The 26,003-nt window shown below is 39.3% G+C and overlaps 1 protein-coding gene across 1 annotated transcript in view; it reads left to right on the plus strand.

Annotated features, from left to right (window-relative positions):
- tmem59l (transmembrane protein 59-like) overlaps nucleotides 1-9,033 on the plus strand; it is a 17,080-nt gene extending 8,047 nt beyond the window's left edge. Inside the window, exons 6-9 of the mRNA XM_037674274.1 lie at nucleotides 4,104-4,209; nucleotides 4,323-4,437; nucleotides 5,482-5,599; nucleotides 7,421-9,033. Of these exons, the coding sequence (XP_037530202.1) occupies nucleotides 4,104-4,209; nucleotides 4,323-4,437; nucleotides 5,482-5,599; nucleotides 7,421-7,579 (498 nt within the window). The 3' untranslated portion in view covers nucleotides 7,580-9,033. The remainder of the gene's footprint in view (nucleotides 1-4,103; nucleotides 4,210-4,322; nucleotides 4,438-5,481; nucleotides 5,600-7,420) is intronic.
- The last annotated feature ends 16,970 nt before the right edge of the window (nucleotides 9,034-26,003 follow it).

Genomic DNA, 26,003 nt, shown 5'->3' on the forward strand with positions numbered 1-26,003 from the left:
TAATCTTTCAATAGTCTTTCAATAATCTTTTAATAGTCTTTCAATAAGGCCATGGGTGGTGTGTATCTTCTGGCTGACTCTGCGGTGGAATCTATTTTGGGTGTGTTAGTGGTGCTGTGGGTGCGCCCAGCTCAATGACGTATATACTAGAATATTTGTCATAATTCATATTGTATTTTCTAGAATATTTGTCATTGGTCCAGCTCTTCTTGAAGGTGGGTCTCACGTTACCTGCCCACTTTGCAGTGATTCAATGGACCAACTCCCCTCGCACCATCGGTTACTTTCAAACTAACAAACAAATAAAAAAAACTTCAACGTGAATGTAACTTGTAACACAACAAATTATAGAAATGTAGTGTAGAAGAAAGTACAGATACTTAATGTAAATTGTAGCAGAGTAAAAGTAGAAAGTACCCATGTTTAACTCTACTTAAGTAAAGTACAAACAGATGACAAATGTACTTAAGTACAGTAACAAAGTACTTGTACTTTGTTACATCACACCACTGGTGGTGGGCAAGGAGCTGGAGAGAGAGGCCTTTAATGCTAAGAGTGGATCTGACAGAGGGGCAAACTTTAATTGTGGTCCAAGTGGTGGAGCAAGGGACATACACAGGAAAGCCGAGGTCAGAAAATTAATCCAGAGGGAAATCCTTAATCTGAAAACCAATGGGCAGAAAAGAGGTCGTAGTTTCAGAATCAGATGAGCAGAACTAACCAGACACAGAACAGACAGGTCGGAGAATCCAGGAAGACAGGCGTGAGGTCGTAACAAGAAAATCAGGCGTGGGCTTGGAACAAACGATGGACATCTACTGACAAAAGTGTTTGATAATCTGGCAGAGATTTGGTGTGGACAGAGCTCTAATATAGAGCAGGCACCAGGTGAAGAACATGAGCGCTGATTGAGGAAGGGAAGTGGGTGTGACAGGTGGCAGAGAGGTCATGACACTTACCTTAAATGACTTTTTGAAACTGTGACAGCAGTGAAACAATGTAACACATTTGATGTAAGCGAGCTGTGATGTGTTAGTGAGCTACTGAATTTTACTCTGATTGCAGGGATTTTAAAAACAAAAGGATGGACTAAAGAGAGATGGTGATGTAGTTTTATTGCAAGTACAGCAGCTCAGCAACATAAAGGAGATGCTGCTGCAGTGTGTGTTTATCCAGCGTTCAGATCGAGGTCGACTGTCAGCTTTTCAGTGGCCGACAGTTGAAAAGTTTGAAGGACGTGTTGTTCTGTGGAGCACCTCGGTGGTCTCAGTCTATGACTGAAGGTGCTGCAGTAAGAGTCCAGTGTGTCATGCAGGGGGTGGGACGTGTTGTTCAGGATCTGGAGCAGTTTCCTCAGCATCCTCTGCTCAGACACCTCTGTCAGAGACTGCAGGTCCACTCTCAGAACTGAACCAGCTCTCTGGATGAGTTCATCGAGTCTGTTTATCCTCATCTTTCTTCACCCTGCTGCCCCAGCACACCACAGAGTAGAAGAAGATGCTGGAGTCCACCGAGTGGTAAAACATCTGCAGCATGGTCCTGCAGATGTTTAAAGATGAATAAGTAAATAAGTATTACTACCTGTGAAATACTTATTTATACTAATTAATCCTACTTGCACTGTTATATTTACCATGTTGTTCTTTACTATGTTCCTTTTGGACCTTTTGAATCTTATATTTCTTTTCACTTTTTGGTACTTTATTTTGTTGCATGCTTTAGTATTTCTTGTTTTCTTTTTTTGTCTTAGCAACTTGAATCAGTTCCTCTCATCCTGAACATTTCGTTGCATTGTTGACCTTGTGTTAACCTGCATATGACAAATAAACAACATAATAAACCATTTCTGTCTGCAGAGAACAACAACCAGTTTCATTTATCCTCCTTCGTCTGTCACTGTGTTTTCCACTGGTGCTGCCTCTGGTTTCAATGCACTCTGCTGATTTCACTCTTCTCATATTATTAATTGTGAATTTTGTTTTAGTTTCTTGTTTTGGGAGACAAACGAACCCCCTAAACTTCACGGTCACTGTTTTGTTGATTCATATTACCCTTCAACTAACGTGCTGTCCAGATAAATAAACCTGAGAAGAGCTCAGTATTTTGGTGCGTGGTGCTGAAAGAGGTTTTATAGCAATTTGAACCACACAAGTACCGGAGATAAAGAAAAAATAATTGGGATGGTGACACTTCTGCGGCAGGATTTGACTTGCTGTTCTTAATAGGTGTGCACGTGTGTTGTTGCTGAGGCCAGCACTGGTATTAATAAAACGGACTGCAGCAGCTGGTGAAGAGGAGGGATGGTCAGCAGTGGGGATGCAAAATCCTCCTTTAATGAGTCCTTTGGGTGAAGCGAAAACACGGTGCTAATATTTTACACTACAGTGCAAATAGTGACGACAAGCTGTGTACTTTCAGTAATATCATCCCAGTACAAGCTTTGTATAAATACACCCTGATAAATGGTTCATGCTGGGAAGAAAATCAAAGAGATCTTATTGGGATTTTGATTATAACACTTAAAGCCTTGGTTCAGCTGTGTGGCTAACTCTTTGAAAGATCTCAGCTTGGAGGCATCATTGTTGTCAGTTTTGGTGTGGAGTAAGAAGTACACTAGATGTGCTACAGCTAGCTGCTACTGATGCTTGGAGGTTGAAAAGAATCATAGAAAGCTAAACAGGCTGCCGTCAGGTGCAGGCCTCCCTTGAAAAAGAGACCTGTGATCTCAATGGACTGGCCTCGTTCAATAAAGTTTAAATAAATAAATAAATAAAAGTCCATATAACCTGTTGTGTAATATGATACTGATGGTTGTGTAACTTGTTCAGTCATTTCTTTATGAACGCCTATAATTTTTTGGAGATTGGAGTTTTAAGAAATATATCAGTCCACTTTGGCTTTGTCTCATCAGTCTGGTCAGAAATAAACTATTTCTCCAGGCTAAGGTGGTTAAAAAATATATCTACAACAGGTAAGATAATTGTTATACTGTCAGATAAATATGTGATTTTTTTCCCCCAGTATGAACTCAAAGAATATTTGTTTGTTTTTAAATAGAAAATATTCAGAGTCCTGATGTTACCTCGTGTGATATCAAGCACTTCAGGATCAGCTTTCTTTAAGGAATGCACCTGATACATTTCATAAATTTATGGTGCTCAGAGACTGCATTACAAATGACTCTCAGCTACTACCACACCATATTTTAGCTCATTATCTGTAAAACTGGTTTACTTATAGCCATTTTTATGTTTCCTAAGCTCTCTTAACTGTGGCGGTCTTCTTCAACTGGACTGATTTTATAAGCTAATAAGTTCTGGAAGTACATCCAATAAATACATTATTAAAGTTCAAGTATAACCAGTTGTTCAGGATATATTTAGCTAATGCTACAAACAAATTAACACATGAACTCGCAACTAAACATATGCATGGGCAACAACGTTATCGCTCATTTGTCTCTGGCAAGGTGTAATAATTAATCACTGATTTAGCAGTCTAATTCAATTAAAGCTTTTATTTTGATGCTGATCATTAGGCGATTATCAGCCGAGTGTTTTATTCAATTAAATACAAAATATTGTGAAATTGTGTTCAGAAAAGCTCCAAGCTAAAGACTGAAGCACAAACACAAAGCTGGTTTTTACAATTCACATTCAAGACAAAACACTTTGTAAATGATACAAGAAACTGATGTAGCATCAAGTGCTCTTTAAAAAGTTCTAATAATGTCATATCACTTCTTGATTAATCATATTATACCAAGATCTTTATATTAATGTGGAACAACTGGAGAGCGAAGCCAGTCTATTTTCATTATGAAGAAAAAAAAAAACATTTGTACAATTATAAATGTGCTTGCAGAATGAACTGAACTGAGCACAGACTGCAAACTAGATGGAAATATTGATTTTTACCGTTTATGAGATTTGCATAAGAATGAGTCTATAAAGACAACATGTAGCCACAGCACAGAATCTTCCTAATCTATCTTTAAATTAGTTTTCCAACAGGTATGTCTACAGAACTGTTTCTTGTCAATCTCATGTGAAATTGACCTTTTTTTTTTTTCTGCAAAGGCCATAAAAGTTTTCTTTTTTCAGAGTCAGCCTGAGATGGAGTACTCTTTGCCCGAGCTGCAGGCTCCTCGATCCAACGTGGCCGACAAACCCTGGCCTCAAGTCCACTCTCACACCCAGAGACCCCACGGTTAGCTCATTTACACTTACACATTTATCATGCCATTTTTTTTTAGCAACGTGTGTGCTGTATTCTACATATTTCACAACAAATCAATGCCTGCTTTGTAAATTATATGGTAGGTGTGAGGGGTCGTGGAGAAAAGGGAGCCCCTAAAGCAGCAATGAAAGGGAAGCGCCCCGTCCAGCACACAGAGGACCTCGCAGCTGACCATGACTTCCTGGGCTGCATGTCAAGGTCAGTCATTCTGCTGAGACAGTAACAAGTCAGACTGAATCCATGATACCAGCACCTGCATGAGCAAACCAAGCAGGACGTGCTCTTGTCAATCAAAGCTTTTCTTTTACTTTTACCTGCTTTCCTAATGTTTACATAAAGAAGGGTACCTGCAAAATCTTTGCTCGAAACAAAGATATTGTTCCTGTTAGAGTAGACTGCATATATTGTCTCATGTTGAGTGTTCACAGAAACAGTTGCACTGCAATAATACTTTGTCTCTGGGCAAACCTTTGTCAGATTAGTTAATACTTGGTTTGTATGATTTATTGTAAATAAAAATACATGTTCAGGCTGCTTTTTAATACACCGTAGAATATTATATTATTAGTGTTTAGCATATAGATCCTTATATACTGTTTTCTTTTATACTTTATAGTTTTGCTCTTTTTGGGTGTAACTGAGATCTTGTGTACACAATTTCCATCAACCTCATGTACCACATGTGATGCGAATGACAATAAACTTGAACCTTGAACATAAATCCTTGTTACAACTGAAATTAGCCATCTTAGTAAAGATTTTTAATCATATAATATCAGTTTTATAAACCACAGTTAACACTGTTCATTAATCCGAGTTGTTTAAACCATCGGTTCCCAACCCTGGTCCTTGAGGAACACCATCCTGCATGTTTTAGTTGTTTCCCTGCTCCAACACATCTGATTCAGTGATTCAATTACTTCATGTTCTGCAGAAGCCTGTTAGTCACCCATTAATTAAAATCAGGTGTGTCGGAGCAGAGAAAGAACTAAAACATGCAGGATGGTGTTCCTCAAGGACCAGGGTTGGAAACCTGTGATTTAAACACATACAAAGAAGGATGCAGTAGTGTTGGCAGTAAATGGTTTAAAACATGCAAAAGCACCTGATTCATGACTTTAAACGTTGTGTTTGTTAATGCGTATTAAAAATGGTTTGTAATGTATTTATAATTGTTTTGTAAGATGGTTGAAGAGGGGTTCAGTGTGCCCCTGTTTTCACCTCGCTCTCTGTTCCTCCCAGACGTTCGGGTCTTCCACGGTGGATTTTAGCAGCTTGCCTCTTCCTGTCCATCATGGTCATGTTGTGGCTCAGCTGTGCCAGTCTGGTCACCGCTCCGGAGCAGCATATCAAAACGCAGGTACGTCTCTGCAAGAATCTGACTCTGGGTTTCATCACCAGGGTCCTCATGTGTCGACGGTGCATAAGCTGAAAATGGCTGTGTGTGCGCCGCAGGTTCCACACGCATGACGGGATGTATCTCAACAAACATTTCGGACCTACCGTGAAAAAGTGCTTACCTCCACGCAAACGTTTTCAGTCCACAGTACCAAACCACACAGTACTAAAACCCAGACAAATATACCGGAACACGACTCCGTTTGGTTTTATGAACTTAATGAGGCATTTAAATACAATGTTGTTTGTTTTTCACAAGTTTGGGAATTTATGGTTTAATTCCAAATAAAAAACTGAGCTACATTAACCTCATACAGCATAACTTAGATGTTTTATGTTGGGGGAGGTGTCGTCTCACGTGCACGCTTAGTTCCACGTTCGTTGGGATGTGTGAAGGAAAGGAGTGCAGAAACATGCGTGTGCGCGGTTTGATAAATCTGAATATTTCTGTGTGCGTGCATTTTTCTCATTTTGTCACCGTGCCAGCTCTCAGCTGTGCACTCTGATGCACGAGGCCTCTGCTGTTTGTAGCTCTGTCTGAGAAATTTGTTTTTTAATTCTCTAAAGTTGACAAAACTCTCAAAATTAAGTAATTTATGCTTCTTTTTTTTTTTTTTTTCTGAACAACGCCGATTATTTGGTAACACTGTACAATAAGGTACACAAAATTTGATTAACTATAGGGAACGCCTCAGGAACAAATCAGGAGCTAATAGATCATTAACCAGTACTTACTGGGGAACGCATAGCCAAGTCTAACTAAGAGACTACTGGTTAGTTTAGTTACCTGGGAAACGAAGAGGAACTAATCAGGAGCTAATGGGGAGTTAACCAGTACTTACTGGGGAACAAAAGAATCCTCTTTGTTTTCCTTTGTAATTACCCATTCGTTTTTGATTAGTTCCTCTTCATTTACAAGGTAACTAACCAGTAGTCCCCTTATAAGACTTGGCTGTGTGGCCCCCAGTAAGTACTGGTTAACTACCCGTTAGCTCCTGATTCGTTCCTGAGGCGTTCCCTAGTAGTTAAGCAAATTTTGTGTACCTTATTGTAAAGTGTTACCAATTATATTTGATCATCGCCAGCTTTTCATGGTGGCGAGTGACAATGTAATTGCTGTGCCTGCGAGTGCGTTCATTTGCCTGTCTGTTAGCAAAATATCTCATGAATCACTGAATGGATTTGAATGAAACTCGTAGAAATTATTTGCTGATTGTATGTCTACAACTGATTAACTTTAGGAGTCAAGATGATTCAAGATGGCTGCCACAGCCAATCAACTTAACCCAACACAATAAAGGCTTCATCGCAGTCATTTTACAGACATTGAGCTAACAATCGGTGTGTTTTTAGCTGAGAGTCGTTCCCATCGCACCCTCCCAGTTCTAATTGATTAAATCTTTGACCTGCAGGCTGGTGGGTGATGACTGATAATCTAGATTTGATCTGCATTTGAGACGAACAACCATTCAGTTCATTAAATGTTGTAGCATTGCATTTGATCTTCAGCCTGCTCTTTCAATGACATGCATTCCTACATTTGAGCTATGCAGTTTTGTTTGTTATTTTATCTCAAGCTTTATTTCTTGAGCCTTTAGCTAAAGCTTGTTTGCAGACTTGTGAAAACTGCAGTCCTCTTTATCTCCTCACCTCAGGAGCTTTAGGTTACCATGACAACGAGCACTTTTAAATGGCGAACATAAAACAAAAAACAGCTCAAGTGTTTGATAATTCAAGATAAAATGTAATTATTTTGATTATTTTTTTCTTTGTGTCTCTGCAGCTGAGTATCAACGGAGACAAAGAGTTTCTGGAGCACGTGCACAAGGTTAACCCTTACCACCTTAGTCCCATGATAGCCGTCACCGTGAAGCAGTCGGAGGAGAGTCAGGAAGCCGGACCGCTGCCCGTCAAAGTCGACCTCAACAAAACGTGCGTTTAGGAAGAGCAAGCGGGACGGCTGCTGTCTCGTTTCCGTCTGTAACAGACGTGTCGAAACTTTGTGGCCTGTCAGTGAGTCGAAACACATCACGCCACTCGTTCTGCAGAATGTTTCCAAACATGTAATAAAAGCATGGCACGCTCCCTGTCATTTAAAACGATTCGAATCATCTTGCTTCTGTCAGTTCCAATAAGTTCCTTCAGTCGGCAGCACAGCCATCCTTGTACAGTCCACATATCTGCACCTGTAGATTGTGATTAACGATCCGCCCGCTCGTTGCTTTACTGATGCAAGCAGGGAGGATAGATTACAGCCGGAGACGTTTTTCATGTCTGCTGTAGAAAAACTCACAGAGATTTATGTTAGATTTAATTCCCCTCATTCTCACAGAGATGGGATTAATTAAAAACGGCTCGCTTTGTGTAAAGAGACAAAACGAAGTCAGAGAGAGATGAATTTGAGATGAGTATATACCTGACAGAGCTGCAGGAAACAAACACTGTAACTAATGTTTATGATCTGCATACATTATCAGCATGACGGGCTGTTTGGAAACATCTCAAATCACCCAGAAATTAAAATTCATAATCTTCACTGACTTGTCAGGTGAGTAATTCTCAGCAGGGTAACCGAATAAAAACAAATTTGTGTCGTTTTGTGATCTAAATCCTTTGTTAGGATGGATCTGCCCTCAATCATTTACGGAAAAGACTGTTTGAGAATGAGCAACCTTTGATTTTCTCTATTTATTCTGGAGCGTCAACGTGAGTTAACCTGTTAAATAATGCTGAAGGGACATGCAGCATACACATGTCAAGGCAGAGACAAGTTGGAGGAATATTGCACCCGTTTCTGGATTACAATCATTATTACTAATAATATAATTATTACATCACTTCGAGAGTTTGTAGCTGTTCCATGTGCTTTCCAATAGCTGATGATTTTGTATGTCCTAGGAGCACATACTGAAGGATGATCCCTGTAACAAATGCAAAGCTTTTTACACAGATTTGTGTTTCTGAACAGACCTTCAGTTTTCCTCTCAGTGCTGTTAACGTCCTGTAGCGCGCTCTTTTAACCCAAGCAATGTAGACAATTAACTGTGCATGCAAGCAATTTTTTATATTTAAAATCATTTGATCGGTTCTTTACTATTTGCCACGTTTGTACGGCGCAGCTCTACCGTGGACTTGTTTTTGTGTTCGTATTTCCAGCTACATCATATAGAATGTGTAATAATGATTATATATCTTCATAATGTAAAAGGAGGACTGTTTATTTAAAAAGCCATCTGATTAAATATCTGTGCCCAATCGAGCTGAGGGGACGTCACGAGGATTACGATGTGAATCTCAAAACGGTGTTCTTTTCTTTTTACTGGTATGTTTTAATTTCAATAAAATGAGTCGACATGATCAGATCAGCTGTTTTCATTGTAAATAAGTAGAAAACGCAAAGTGAAGGTTTTTTTTTCTTATAGAAAGAAAAATATTTAATAAATGGATGATTCACATTCTATATTACTGGAGTGTTTTTTGTGTAAAGGTTTGCTTGTTACTTTTATTATAAACAAACAAACAAAAAAGTTTGGGTCTTTGGGATGCCAGGAAAAGTTTATGAGTGTAGTGAACTTAATCTGGTGTCACGACTAAGCCTAAGGTCAAAATCCTTGACCTTAAGAACCTTGTGGGACAGAAACTGTCATTTCATTGATTTGAATCCAGAAATACAGGTTCACCCATCCTGAGACTTTCTTTCTTGAAGATTCAAGTGAAAAGAACACTCTCTTTTTTATTATCATTACTATTTTACAAATGTTGATAATCAAAGTGTCTTAGTTCAAACCATTTTAGATGTTGCAGTGAACTAATCAATTTTATTAACTGTGTAATGATTTTTTCTCATGCAAAGTTAGAATTCATGTTGAGGTCTGTTACAGATTTTTATGCATTTTCTGATTTCTGCCTTTGAATGAGCAAGTGTAAGTTGGTCCAAGGTTGGAGTCAAACGCAAAACAAGTTGTTGGAACGAACTGTCATGTTTTTAGAATCCTCTCAGACGTAAATATAGAGGTTTTGGCACCTGTTTCTGAAACGCGCCAAAACAAAACTCTCTCTGTCTGTGAGAACATTTCTGATCTGTCCCATAACAATTCTTGCTGTCTTCTAACCTTTTACGTCACAAAACACACCCCGTCTGGTCGGTTCTGGCCAATGGGAATACTCCCAGATGAACCGAAAAACAGCTCTTTAAAATGTCGGTACTTCCTGGTCTACTCAGTTCTGGGACAGTTCTGTTCAGTTCTGATGGAGATCTGTAAACTACTCAGTTCTGCTGGAGTGCTGTGAGGGTTCCACTCGGTTCGGTTGAGTTCAGTTCTGTTCAGTTCTGTGCGGAGAAGCCCAGTTCTGGGAGACGGGAAGATCCTGACATGACAACAGAGCTCTTCCGAGTCATGGGAATATAACACTTTCCACTCGCCACTACTTCTGACGAGCTACAGCCATCCTAAGGAGACGCTGGACAGGTAGCGTTAACGGAACTCCACATCTGCTGATTAATCTCAGAAAGGTAATGAGTCAAGTTTCCTACCAAGCGTACCGAGGTGAGCTGGGTTCTGATGGAGAGTGTCGGTTCTGGTGAACACTTCCCCTCACATACCATCTTTACTCCCTTTAACTTCTTTCCCATCTTTAAACTTTCCTCTCAAGTAGAAATTCTTCCAGATATTTTAGAAATGTCTGTGTAAAGTGCTCATCCACATCCGTGTGGGTAAAAGATCATAATTGTACAGTTTTCATAAATGTCTGTGGTGAAGCAACGGAAAAATCATGGCCGTATGATTTTTCCTGATTGATTGCTTATGTTGTTATTTTCATAATTTGCCAAATTAATGTAAATGTTTGATGTTAAACTTTGATTCTGTAAATAAATGACCGCATTCATTTTGATGGGTCAAATATAAATGACGTCTCACGTTTGCATTTCATTAAATTCAATGCACGTTTTATTCAGTCCAGAAAAATGAGGAATCCGCGTTAATTGATGAATATATCTGAGCATCTGTTCATCTACATGAGCAATTAATATCTTACATGATGTAAATAGCTCTTTGGAGGACCACCGCGTGGAGAAAAGAAGTTTATTTTTTACAGATTGTCATACATGTGGCAGAAGCAATGCAATAATCGATGTTTTATACTAAACCTTTGTGTCACTATCAAATGACACCGTTGTATAGCATTATAAGACAAGAGTTATGTGTTGTCATTGTATGGTCCCATACAATGGTGAAATTGGTCTTTGCATTTAACCCATCGCACCCGGGATACACCCAGGTAGAGCAGTGGACAGCTACGTAAGCTGCTCGGGGAGCAGTTAGGGATTGGGTCTTGCTCAGAGACACCACAACATGTGGGAATGGCTGGGGATCGAACCTGGGACTTTTGGGTCCCGAGTCAGCTGCCCTACCTCTACCTCATCTCGGCCCCTATTATCTGTTTGGCACAAACAGCGCTAGTTAGCTGTAGTCCTGGTGCAGCCTGGATCACTTCAGAAAAGTTATACATAATGTAAACAATGGCATAGAGGGTCTAAATATATATTAGTTTTTGAGATTACAGTTGTTTAAACATAAAAGTGAACACGTTAACCAGTTATACAGCAGTCAGTTCACTCAGGTCCATGACTGTCTTACCTTTACTAAATGCTGATGTAGATTTTCAGTCATCCAGGACATGACCAATCATAAAAGTTTAAAAACAAAGCAACTAGACTTCTGATGTGCAGTTGTCAAAGACTACCTGACAAACAGACCACAGTTTGTGAGACTGAAGGGTTGTGTGTCTAATCAGGTGTTCAGTAGCTCAGGAGCACCACAGGGAACTGTACTCTCATCATTCCATTTCACTCTGTACGCCTCAGATTTCCAGTACAAAACAGACTCCTATCATCTGCAGAAATATTCAGATGACTCTGCAGTGGTTGGATGTATCAGAGATGGACAAGAAGCCGAGTACAGGAAACTGGTGGACCACTTTGCAGCATGGTGTGTTAGAGTACCACCGTCTGCAGCTCCTCTCTCCAAGATGGCTTCTACTTGCTACCAGCTGTCGGCCATCTACCTGATGAGAGTTAACACTACTTAAGGCTGCAGTCGAGTGCTACTCTTCGCTGGAGCATTATACTCTTCCATGGTATTTATGTATTTAGCAGCATTGCTAAAAATACAAAATATTTGCCTTGCTCTTTGTGTCTTCAGTCATCCTGATTCCTTGGGTCCTGTCCAGTCCTGGTCCAGCTTTCGTCCTATTCCTCATTCCTCACGCCTTGCTCTCCAGCCACTTGCCTGCCCTGCCTGATCCTCCATCTCTGGAACCCTTTTCTGGATTACCTCAATGCTCCACCTCAACGTCCAGACCTGTAAGGAGAAAAACAAACAAATTAGTCTCGAGCTTCAACACCTGCTTCGAGAGCCAAGACCTACCTGACCTTGTCCTTTCTCCTCAGGGGTTCCATGAGAGCACATGTAAATACTATCACCCACTGTATATAATAGACACTGTTAAACCTTTATCTTAGAGTCTTGTCTAGTTCCGGGTCTCATACTAATCTGGGTTCCCCGAGATCATTACATGGTGTGAAAACAATCATCTCATCTTGAATGTGAATAAAACAAAGGATATGATTGTAGATTTCAGGAGGAACAGGTCAAACACATCATGGGGGAAGAACTGGAGGTGAAGTATAAACACCTTGGGGTTCACCTGGACAACACACTGGACTGGAGATGCAAATGTGAAGCTGTCTACAAGAAAGGACAGAGCAGACTGTACTTCTTGAGGAAGCTGAAGTCCTTCAGTGTTTGCAGCAAGATGCTGCATATCTTCTATAAGTCTGTTGGAGAGAGCGCTATCTCTTCTGCCATCATCTGCTGGGGACTCCTCTAGAACTGAGATGATTGTACAAAGGACTCTTCATAAAATGAAGACCATTATAGACAACCCTCAGCATCCTCTTCATATATGGGGGCCAAGATGGTGTAGAGGCAGGGCAGCTGGCTAGTTGGGACCCGAAAGTCCCAGGTTCGATCCCCAGTCACTGCACATCACGTGGCATCTCTGGGCAGCACACCTGATCCCCAAAATGCCCCCCGGGCGCTTTCAATAGCTGCCCACTGCACCACCTGGTGGCAAATGGGTTAAATGCAGAGACTAATTTCACCATTGTATGGAAACATGCAGTGCTGACATTGTGATGACATTATTATTATTATCAGACTGTCCTACAACAACAGAGTGTCTTCAGTCAGAGGCTTCTTCAGATCTGCTGTAAGACAGACCGCTACAAGAGATCCTTCCTGCCCACAGCCATCAGCATCTACAACAACTCTTTAATGAAACCAGGATGACGAGTTACAACATTTAACTCCCCTCTGGGATTAATAAAGTATTTTTGAATTGAATTGAATTCATGACAAAAATGACATTTGCACAAACATATAAATGTTTATCATGCATTTTATGTATGAGAAGCCAAACCATCAAAGGACACTGTAAAAAAATGTACCTAATGAAGTTCAAAGTAAAACAAAACTCCAAAGGTGAAAAGGAATCCACAGGAAAATGTTTACGTAGTAGAGGAGGCCTAAATGTAGAAGACAGCAAGCGCATTATTCTGAACATATTTACAACCTACAGTATTTGTTTTTTTTAACAAACAAAAAAAGATGACATTTTCTAATATTTACCGCAAAACTGTAAGCAAATGAGGTTTCAGTTACAAACTTCCTCATTTGAGTCTTAGCTACAGCATTACAACCAGCACTTTGGTAAATTAAAGCATGAAGCTTTAAATTAAAGCACGAAGCTCTAAATGTCACGAAGGCATTGTTTCCCTCCTATATTGTTATTTTTGAAGCAAGTTGCCAAAATGACATCCTTCTTGTGTAGTAAGTAATTAAAACCACTAGATGGCAACAAAGTTCAAGATGTTGGAAAAGAGCTTTTTGGCTCATATGTTGGATTAAAAAAAAAGTCTGCTGGACCCTGGTTGACATTCAGCTTCAAGAGCACAATCTAAAAAGAACCTTTGCAATAATTGTTTCTAAATCATTTATCAACTCAGCAAACACTTTACTTTTAAAATGACAAAGAAAACGTCAGAAAAAAAGCAACCAGTGATCATCGGTGAGGTGCCAACATTGTTACTGGGACAAGTGCTGAGTGAATAAATGATGAAAAAGGTGCTTCACAAAATGTGCCATGAGGTGCTTCAGCTCATTTATGAAAACATTAGAGCAGCTGCCTCCTAAAGAGCACATTCAGACAAAATCCAAATCTGTTGTTCATCACAAAAGAATCGAGGAGACAGACTGAAATTTGCGTCGGCTTCTCTGTCACAGCATCAAATACAGAGCAGATTCTACGAATTCACAGTCAAACAGCACAAAACAAGGCCAGCACAACACAGACATGTGTCCAATTAACATAACACGCTGGCTGGCTGTGTGAAAGGCAGACAGACAGAAGGAAATATCAAAACAAGCCTCAGCTGTGACACATAATCAAAGGGTAGAAGCTCGTCCATGAGAGGGTGTTACATCACTTTACCCCCTAACGTTTTGACAGAATATGATTGAAAGTGGCTGCTGCCGGTCACCGTGCATGAGGAGTCCGTTAAAGAAAGCATGAATCAAGTGCAGTCAAGCGATGACAGTTTATACAAGAGGTTTTATAGCAATATCAAATTTCTACAAAGAAAAGAAAGGAGAGTTTCTTGTTTAGTCGCAGCAGGGTGACTCGTCCAACTCGTGTGTCAAATCTGTGTTTTTAACATGTTGGATTAGAGCTCTGATTTGTCTGCCATACATTCACTTCTGTTAAAGAGCCTGCTGTAGCACCACTTCAGTAACTTGACCGACCCGGCCTTCGCCCTATGGACTCGCCAGCGAAGGGATCAAACTTTCAACGAACTGAAGAAAGTGAGGAACAGAGGAAGAGAAGTGGCTCGGCTGCATCCCTGCTTCTGTGTATCAAGCATAAAGGAGCAGATCATGCTCCTCACACAGATGTGTTGACTCACTGAATGCAAACAGCCAGTGTTGTCTGGCTCTTTCTCGGCCTCCTGCAATCAGTCGCTCTCTGTTGACGGAGGGAAAGACAAACAGAGGTTTTATGGGCCTTGCAGCCACGGGCTCGGACAACACACAACCTGACATTTATGACCTGGCGAGAGCACCGGCTGCACTTTGAACACAGTGGAGAGATGATCCGAGAGGAGATTGGATGCTTTTCACCTCCTTGGGTTTTAATTCTTGTGGAGAGGTAAAGGTCCGAACACACATTTTGGTAACTTTCATTTTTTGTGTTTCCTTTTGCTAACAAAGACCAAATCCTTGTCATGGAGTGTGTGCACAAACACATTTAGCAGTCAGGATCCTCCCAACACCTCAACTAATCACCCTCAGGGGGCGCTATGGAACCAGCTTTGAGCTGGTGGCCCCATTATTACAATTTAATGGTTTATGTGAGTGAAGAGGCAATGTTCCTCTCTAGCACTCCCTCCCAGCAACAGAAAAGCTGTGTGCTGCTCTTATCTGGCCAGACCTGCTGCAGGAGCCAACCTGCAGTGCATTAAACAAGCCACCACCACTGACATACACAAACAGGCGAAAACACACACAGCAGCTCTCTCTCTCTCTCTCTGTGTGTGCGTGTGTGTGTGCGTGCGTGCGTGCGTGCGTGCGTGTGTGTGTGTGTGTGTGTGTGTGTGTGTGTGTGTGTGTGTGTGTGGATGAACAGAATAATGAGAGAGGAGTCAGGGACAGTTAAGGGACGGACATGGAGTTCATCAGGAGAACTGATTGTAGTGTGTTTTTGTGAATAATTTATCTCAAATAGAGAAAATGATGAAAATTGTTAAAATATTCTTGCACTACAAAAAGTGACGTATAGATGAAAAGTTAAATAAAGCTCCTCTAACAACATAAGGAACAACTGGATAGGATTGAATACACTGACTTATGAAATATTAATATTATAGATAATACAGGAATGACTAACACTTTAAGTAGATTTATTTTAAGACCAAGACAGAAATAATTAGACCTTCTTTTTTCAGTATTTTGTGTTGCATGCTGCCTGATAATTTTTGAAAACTTACATTTTTGAAGCTGGAGAACCTGATGTTTGTTTTTTCCTTAAAAAAAATAAAAAAGAAGCTGGGCATGAACGCTGTCGTCTTTGCAGCCGTCTGAGTCATGCCAAGTGTGTGTGACAAGTGTCAAAACGAATGTTGTTCTGCGTCAGATCAGTTTTGACGTGGTGGAAAGTTTTGTGTATTTTTATGGGGGGGATGTTCACCCACTCTCCACCCATCTCTCTGTCAATCGCTTTGTTTCCATCATCCTCTGAAAGAGCCAGACTGTGGAGGCCAGGTATGTAGCAGGCAGTTGTTACACATAATCAAAACACCCTAATTTTGAGTTGCTGAGTTACAGCAACTCTACTCAAGGTGGCGTTTTACTGGTTAGAGTTGAAATTAAAGACATTTTAAATAATATTCCTGCTAGTAAAAATGTTTTTTTTTTTATGTTTCCAAGTTTGAGATTTTGGAATAAAAAAAAAACATTTTTGAAAAGTAAAAAAATAAAATAATTCTTGTTCTTCTTGTTCATCTTCTTGTTCTTCTTGTTCATCTTCTTGTTCATGTTCTTCTTGTTTTTGTTCTTTTTGTTCATGTTCTTCTTGTTTGTGTTTTTCTTCTTGTTCGTGGACGAAGCAAAAATGGCTGTTTATGTGTCTCGCAGGGACAGACTGCAGGCTGGACCTCAACTTGATGCCGTGGCTCTGTGGAAGAGCAACGTCAAGGCCAGACCGGCGTTGGAGTTTTGCTTCTGCTTCCTCAGAAACACTGGACACTTGGAGAATTTTGTGAAACTGTGGAGATTTAAGAAGGTTTTATGCACCATTTCTGATCAGGGACAACTACAATACAAAAAGCTCCTCATGTAAATATTTTTATTTTAAGCTTGTCCTGATCCCCTTTATTTAACACTGTTGTGTTAACTTATTGTGTAAATAAAGTTTTGTTACAAATCAAAATCTTGTTCTTGTTCTTCATGTTCTTATTGTTCATGTTCTCCTTCTTGTTTATGTTCTTCTTCTTCTTGTTCATGTTCTTCCTCTTCTTCTTGTGTTAACTTATTGTGTAAATAAAGTTTTGTTACAAATCAAAATCTTGTTCTTGTTCTTCATGTTCTTATTGTTCATGTTCTTCTTCTTGTTTATGTTCTTCTTCTTCTTGTTCATGTTCTTCCTCTTCTTCTTGTGTTAACTTATTGTGTAAATAAAGTTTTGTTAAAAATTGAATCTTCTTTTTCTTCTTATTGTTATTATGTAAATTTTCCTTCCAAGTTATTACACATAGCCTGTGGTCAAAGTTTGATGATGACAAAATCAAGATGACGTGAAACATATGTAGATAAAACAACAAAAACAGCTGTTTTTCTGTTTCTAGGACATGGGGTGATACTGAACTTGCACAAAATCTGTTTTATCAAAGTTTCTGAAAACACTTGAATCCCCTCTGCATTGAACTTTGGAAAGTGTTGTAAAAAAATATAAGTTTTAATCATCTAATACTCAAACTTTCTGCTGCAAACTCAGCAGAAAAACCTTTTAATATCCAGAGTTTGTGCACTGAGCCTCAGGAGTGACAGCAATTATTACAAATAATGCATTTTGGAAAATTATGTTAATTGCATTAATATTTCAAATCTTTGTGTTTTGTATGCCCATTTTATTTTGTAATCTTTGACATTGTTTACTTTAGCAGGTACTTTTTACAGTTAGAGTAAAATGTGTGTATGTTAACTAATAAACTGGCATCAACAAAGATGAAAGAAGTATCTCCGGTTCTTCCTGTTGATCAAGACTAAAGCTAAAATGCCATTTAGTATTTTTATTTATTTTTTTGTTGCCATGTTTCATATCTGCAGCCATGGGCTACGCATTGGCTATTTTGGGCTGTGCCCTCAATAAATATCCCAGCTTACACACTAGTTAATTGACTGTGACGCTGTCAGTCACAGTTTAACACAACACTTTTCTTAACTAAGTAAAACTACGATGCATGCTCAATAATCTAGGAAGAAAAATCTAATAAAGTTAAGTCAGGTCCTCTGGATGGATTAAAAAAACAGTAAGTAAACTACTAATAATAAAAATAAAAATAAAACACATTTGAACATGCAGCAGCAACATAAGAACTAGGTAAATCAACAATAATTACAGCTAAAATAAAAATGAATCAGAAATGTATTTTTATGGTGTATGTTTTTCATGTTTTACTTAAGAAAATAGTCCCATTTGTTCACATGCAGGTGCGGACTTTAAAATTGTACTTGCAGGGGGCGCTCAACCTTTGTGGCTTCAACTACTTCATATCTCACTGATGCCAACACACAAAAACAAGTTTGATAATAAACTAAAATGACCAGCACATTGTAATGTATAAGAGGAAAATATTCATTTTTACGTTCTATAAGCCACATTTGACTTAAAACCAGCAAAAATTCAGTAACTTCAGTCATTTTTAACAAACTCAAAAGTGCTTTCATGCACAAACACAAACATGAAAAGTGCAACTACTCTAGTTTGAACAAATTAAAAATATGTAGCTTCAGTTGAGTATCATCCCATTAATTATATAACAAGTAATGTTTTATTTAAAACGTTCTGTATTAAATATAAGACTGGCACAACAATCAGAACATTATGCTGATGCATGTTCAATAATCCAGGTAGATAAATCTAAAAAGGTCCTCTGGACAGATTCTTCTTTGTTAAAACCAAAAGACTTCTTCAGTCTAAGATTTGGCAACAGACGCAGTCTTATAAATAGCACCTTACCATAGTGGATCAATCAGTTTGCTGCTGGCAGCCTCCTTTTGCATGTGAATAGCTTGTTCTGTCTGTCCAAGCCCAAAACATGCATCGGCTCTATGAAAACAAGCCCAACTGGCAACCCACCACATTGTGTAAACAGAGGCCGTTTTAAACAGTATAAACATACATTTATTATGGCATTACACATAAACAACAACACAATTATGCTAAACATTTTGAATAACATACTTTTAAGCTCTGGTAAAAAAAAAATAAAAAATTTTTGCATATGTAATTTTTTCTACATATTTTTAAAAACAAAACATCCTGACATCTGCGTGTGTAGAGCCCCCTAGTGGTCGGCCACAGTATGAGTGTTTGGTGTGCGCGCCCACAGACTATTTGTATGTCTATGTGTACGCCTGACACCTCACCAACTTGGGCCGGAGCGATAAACAGGAAACGAGGGTGCGGAAGGGACAAACTACCTACTACCACTCGTCTTTTGCTTTATTGTTCAGAGCTGGGAGATAATTAACTAGTTTCACTCGGAAAGAAAGTCAAGCCCAAATAAGCAACTTCAAGTTCAAAACAAGCCCAAAAAACTGCAACTCATCTGCAAGCATCTCCTGATGCATGCTCAATAATCCAGGTAGAAAAATCTAAAAAAGTTAAATCTGGTCCTCTGGAAATTCAACAAAAAAAAAAAAAAATGGTAGCAACGTTTCGTCTTTCATCCGAAAGACTTCCTCAGTCTGAGGTGTTGCTCATTTGCAAGCAACTTTAGAAAAAAAAACAAACAAGTCCAAAGTCATTTATAATTAGAAGACTTGGCCACTGGTCAGCAGCAAACTGGCTGATCCACTATGATAAGGTGCTGTTTGTTGCCAAATAATAGACTGAAGAAGAATTTTGGATAAAAGATTAAATGTTTCAACATTACGTTTTTTCTCAACATCTTTTCCTCAGGCCCATGTCCCACTGAAAACACTCAGTGACCCACTTATACGCTGCCAACCACCAGTTGAGAATCTCTGCTTAAGCATGTTGTGCATCAGTTTGCTGCCACAATATTACAAAAAGCGTTTGAGCAACAAGATTCTTTCATTTCTTCTTCTTTCATGTGAATATCTGAAGCTGAAATCTGACAGAATTAGGAAAAGGGGTTTTAATTGTCCAAGGACGAATATGTGAGTGTTTGTTGTCGGCAAGCCGAATAGTTGAAATTACTTTTTTGACCAGAAAGAAATGAATTATAGATATCTAGTTAAAAAATTTTTTTTACTACTAATTGTATTGTAGTATTGTATGATAAACCGGCTTGCCATACAGAACTTTGCTGGAGCACCAACTTTCTTTCACATCTGTGATAAGTCACAGCGGCGCCGGAAACAAAGATTCAATCAAAGCTAAAAGGTAAATTTGAATTCCGAGCACATTTCTGCTCTCCTTTCCTCCTTCCTTTTAGTCTTTTACAATCGTAGCAGTCATGGGGAGACAGACATGTACATACAGCACGGATGCTACCCGGACTATTAAACTGCGAGCTGCCCGCTCTCTCCACACCGAGCGAGCAGGCACGAGGCGCCTGTTTCAAGCTCCCCTCTCGGTGAATTGATTCTACTATGAGCCCACACGAAGCTCTGCTCCTCGAGGCGGGGGTGGCCGCCACAACACCGGCAGAGTCCGGACCCGCTCAGAACCTCTCTCGGTTCCGCCAGGCAGAAATTCCCAACTTGACGCGCGCTCGTGATGCGTTCACGTCGCCGAAACGGAAGGCTAGCCCGCCCTCCGCTGAATTAGCGCTATCTGCCAGTTTCCGCCACCCCCGCGCCGCAAAATGGAGCATTCCACAATTTATTCCAGGGAAAGACTGACAGTTTTTTGGGTCATGAAGCAGCTGTTCAAGTCAGCAGCCTGCCCCCCCTCCGCTGGAATAAGAAATTAGTCCATTTTAAAGTAAATAACTAAAGCCTCTGGCCGATAAGGAGGAATTATAGAATGGTGTGCAGGCTCGTTTAGCGGACTGAGAGCCCCCCAAACAGTTAAAACCCATAAATATGATTTTTTTCCCCTTCTTTCCTCCACCTCTATCAAATTATTAAAGCCATTTGTGCCTGTGTACTTGAAACAACTTATTGAATAATTTTAATTTTGAAAGGTAGTGGTGTGGATAATCATGATTTCATGTTTGAGGAAGCTAAAAAGACTGGTGCTTATAAACATAATAAGAAGATACATTTTTTTAGGTGTTGAATTTTGGGTCACATCAAATATTTTTTTATATCAGATTGATTTCTTATTATAAAAACATATATATTATGATCCTGTTATAGCAGGCTCGACTTTCAATTACTTCACATACTTTGACAGTAATTTGATGTACAGCAGGAATTCAGAAAATAAATGATAATCTTTGAACTGTACTAGAGGACTTATATGGGATAATGCTATTTTTCATGCACTTTGACTCTCTTAAGTTATGTTTTTGACCTTTCACAGCAGGTGATGGGACTTTTAACGTAATTGATTTTGCTCGCTTAACTTAAATGCCATTGAATACTTTGAATGTGTTAGTTGAACGACGTCCAGATCTACTTAAACACTTTGTTATAACCCTTGAGTATTATAGCAACATAGAAAGTTATTACATTTTACGAACAATACATACAAATGATCAGTTTGTGTCCTGGTTGTGTCATGTATTTTCTGTATTGAAGGAAATGTAGTCCATCTGGAACATTTTCTGTTCTGCGTGTGGTTCACGAGGCAGACAATAAAAACTTGCAACATATTGAGATGCCACTTGTGAATAAAAGTTTTATTCGTGTAGAGATAGATTCTCTGAGCTTTGGCATTGAGAGAGAAATACATTAATCACTTTAACTTTTGTGCTCTTTAAATATTACTGGTTAAAACAGATTATAAAACATTGCTTTATTACCCCCAAAGTGCTCTCTTAAGTACAATATTTTCAAGTTTACAGACTAAACTAAGCTAAATAATTTGTAAATCTTCTAATATTATGCTGCTCTCTCTACTTTTTTATTGGTTTTGACTTGTTTAAAACATTCTGGTTCAGAGCTTATTTTGTTGTCAGACAGCTGTGAAGAGAATTAAGCAGGTTTATGAACATTCAGTAGATATACTGCAACAATCAGATAATATTAAAGTACCATATCTATCAGTCATCAGTTACCAGGTAAGGATTACTTTTACAAATGGCCTGCAACATCTTTTCAATTGCACTTTAATATCTCCTCATGAATCAATGGCTCAGCAATGAGTTCTGTTAAACACAAAGTATCTGCATTAGAAATGTTGATTTACTGACAGTAGTCAGTACTACAGTTGAAGCAAAGACAAGTGCAGGCATGGGCAAACCCCGGCCTGCGGGCCGTATACGGCCCACTGGGCTTTTTAATTGGCCCACCAACATATTTTTTTAACTTTATTTTTCAGGGGTGCTGAGTTAAAATTTAGAGGTGCTTTAGCACCCCCCCCCCCCCCCCCCCCAAAAAGAAGAAAAAAAAAGAGGTTAAAATCACTACTGGTCCAAATTATATTTAAAAAAACTGAATTTAATAGGGTTAAAAAAAACAGTTTTTCCTGTAGTTCCAGCATTTCCCCAGTAGAGGCGCACTACAGACACTGGCTTGTATTTGAGGCAAAGTAACAGTGGAGAATAAGTAATTTCTTCTTCTACACTTTTATTTTTACTTTGCCCTAGGAACTGTTCTATAAAAACATGTAGGAACTGTTCTATAAAAACGTGTTTGGCAAAGAAAAGAAAAGTGTATAATGAGTGCCGAATTTTTAAAATGAAGTGGACAACAACATATTGTTTCACTGAGGTCCAACCAAAGACCATTTTTATGTCAAGAAACTGTTGCGGGTTTCAAAGCATACACTTGCTAACGGCTATCTATGCTAGCAAGCCTTTCTCCGAAGGCAATTTTTTTAAAAAGAAAGCATGATAAAAACAGAGCAGGTGTCCAGAGGGCCAAGACAAGTTAGAAAAAATCATTTTATCACGCAGGACTGTGACTCACCTTGTGGAACCGATTGATGAATATAGCCAGCAAAAGAAGCTAAAAGGCAGAGAGAGTCCTTTAAGTTATGGTTTGTTAGCACTGGATTAAAGTAATGATGTCAAGGACAACCAGCTGACCTGCTGTCATCAACTTTAGATCCTGTAGTTGTAAAAAGTTTTGTGAGGAGTTTGTAGAGGTGAGCTGCCACTTTATTTCAACTTTTCTCCTGTATTCCATTAGCATAGTGAGGTAAGAGACTTGTGGTTTGGTGAATTTTATTTTTCTTCAGGTAAGAGAAAATACAGTGGTTTGTTTTGTTTGTTGTTCTGGCCTGAAGTTGGTGAGACTCCACAAAGTCAATAATTTCACTATTGTAAATAAAATCACTGTTCTATCATATAATCTGACTTAGTGGCTGCTTGAGTGGTGCAGAAGGTGGAATCGCCCATAATTAATAGCGTCCCGGCGGCTGTTACTGCGCTGGGGTGTACCATCACACAAACACTCCATCCATCTGTTCCTGGCCCGGACCTTCGCTCCAATTTTAGAACTCAGTGTGGCCCGTGAGGCTAAAAGTTTGCCAACCCCTGGACAAGTGTATACATTAAAACAGGTTTATAAGGGTGATCACACATTTTTATTCTAGTAAAAGCAGAAAACACTCTATGGCATATTTCCAAAAATACTGGTAATTTATTGTACAAAGTATATGAAAACATTTTTATGCAATGAATTTATTAAACAAATAAATAGGGCGGCATGGTGGCACAGTTGGTAGAGCTGTTCCTTCTCAGCGAGTAGGTCGCCAGTTCAAATCCCAGTCCGGGACCCTTCTGGGTGGAGTTTGCATGTCCTCTCCATGCATGCGTGGGATTTCTCCAGGTACTCCAGTTTCCTCCCACAGATCAAAAACGTGCATGTTAGGCTGATTGGGGACTCTAAATTGTCCATCCAGAGGACAAAACGTTTCTCACTTAAAGAAACTGGTCCAGATGACACGATTTAATCTTATTTTATTATTTTCCTGTTCTTAATTTCAGAACTCTTCGCAGGATACTGACAGCAAAATGGTGCAGAAACTTCTCAGAGAAAATGTGTTGGTCTGTTAATAAATTGATCACCCAATAAAACAACGTTTCATTTTGGAGGAAAGTTCAAGTTCAAAGCTTTACCCTAAAACTCACTGCTTCTTTATCCTACGATGGCTGATATGCCACTGTAACAGAGTCAGATGTTAGAAATAACCGAGAGTTCCACATTTTTCTTCCCTAATTTTTCTTCTAACGCTGCATCCTTTTACTGAGCATGCTGTACTTCTCGTGGTAAATCTTTTGGGGCTGTATGTCTGAAGTGCGCATTAGACAAGTGTGATTAACATGACCAACAGCTCCATAGAAAATAATGACACTTAATGACCCATCTGCTCACAACAGACTCATGTTCAGACTGCTGTTTAATACACCTTATTATGTTAGATTATTATTGCTTAGCGTTTATCTTAGAGCCTTGTATACTTTTTCCTTTTTATAGTTTATATTATTGGTAGTCCCTCATTTATCTCAGGGGATCCGTACCCCGAAAACCTGCAATAAGTGAAAAATCAAAAGTTACAAATTTTGTGTTTGGTGCCTGGTTGTTTTCCAAATATATTAGTGTGTGTGAATGACGGGCATCAACTTAAAACTCTTTGTAGAATGATGCTTTATGAAGTTCTGTCCATTTCTTTGCATTAAATGACCAGCAGTTACGCCACATTTAAAATGGCAGCGACGTTGACATACGATTCAACGCTCAATAGGGTGTCTACGTATATACAGTGCTTTGCGAAAGTATTCAGCCCCCTTGAACTTTTCGACCTTTTGCCACATTTCAGGCTTTAAACATAAAGATATAAAATTTAAATTTTTTGTGAAGAATCAACAACAAGTGGGACACAATCGTGAAGTGGAATGAAATTTATTGGATGTGTTAAACTTTGTTAACAAATAAAAAACTAAAAAGTGGGGCATGCAATATTATTCGGCCCCTTTACTTTCAGTGCAGCAAACTCACTCCAGAAGTTCAGTGAGGATCTATGAATGATCCAATGTTGTCCCAAATGACTGATGATGATAAATAGAATCCACCTGTGTGTAATCAAGTCTCTGTATAAATGCACCTGCTCTGTGATAGTCTCAGGGTTCTCAAAGTACAGAGAGCATCATGAAGACCAAGGAACACACCAGGCAGGTCTGAGATACTGTTGTGGAGAAGTTTAAAGCTGGATTTGGATACAAAAAGATTTCCCGAGCTTTAAACATCCCAAGGAGCACTGTGCAAGCAATCATATTGAAATGGAAGGAATATCAGGCCACTGCAAATCTACCAAGACCCGGCCGTCCCTCTAAACTTTCATCTCGAACAAGGAAAAGACTGATCAGAGATGCAGCCAAGAGGCCCATGATCACTCTGGAAGAACTGCAGTCCCTGCTGCTTTTCATCAGCAGGGACTGGGAAGATGGTCAGAATTGATGGGAAGATGGATGGGGCCAAATACAGGACCATTCTGGAAGAAAACCTGTTTGAGTCTGCAAGAGACCTGAGACTGGGATAGAGATTTATCTTCCAACAAGACAATGATCCAAAACATAAAGCCAAATCTACAATGGAATGGTTCACAAACAAAGATATCCAGGTGTTGGAAGGGCCAAGTCAAAGTCCAGACCTGAATCCAATCGAGAATCTGTGGAAAGAGCTAAAGACTGCTGTTCACAAACGCTCTCCATCCAACCTCACTGAGCTCGAGCTGTTTTGCAGGAAGAATGGGCAAGAATTTCAGTCTCTCCATGTGTAAAACTGATAAAGACATACCCCAAGAGACTTGCAGCTGGAATTGCAGCAAAAGGCGGCGCTACAAAGTATTAACGCAAGGGAGCCGAATAATATTGCACGCTCCACTTTTCAGTTTTTTATTTGTTAAAAAAGTTTGACACATCCAATAAGTTTCATTCCACTTCATGATTGTGTCCCACTTGTTGTTGATTCTTCACAAAAAAAATAAAATTTTATATCTTTATGTTTGAAGCCTGAAATGTGGCAAAAGGTTGAAAAGTTCAAGGGGGCTGAATACTTTCGCAAGGCACTGTATGTCTATGCTCTGCACAGTGAACAGCTGATCAGCTGCAGCAGGAAGTTTATCTTGCAGTGTGGGCTGCACAAAGATGCAGCAGGTGCTAACTAATTCAATATAATGTATTTAAAATAAAAAATTAATGCAGATCGTGCAGCTCATCCATCAATCATACAATTATGTGTCATGTCTAATTTTATTTTGAAAAACCACAATAGAGCAAGTCCGTGATAAATGAACCACAAAGTAGCGAGAGACTATTTAATTGGGACCTTAAGTACACAACTTTGTTCCACCTCATGCACCACATTTGATGCAAATGACAATAAATTCACCTTGAACCTTAAGCTAACGGAGGAAAACTTCACAATACATAGGTTTTCTGGTTCAAG

This window comes from Nematolebias whitei, chromosome 3 (genome assembly GCF_014905685.2).
Source record: "Nematolebias whitei isolate Nwh7 chromosome 3, NemWhi1, whole genome shotgun sequence".
Classification (NCBI taxonomy): Eukaryota; Metazoa; Chordata; class Actinopteri; order Cyprinodontiformes; family Rivulidae; genus Nematolebias; species Nematolebias whitei.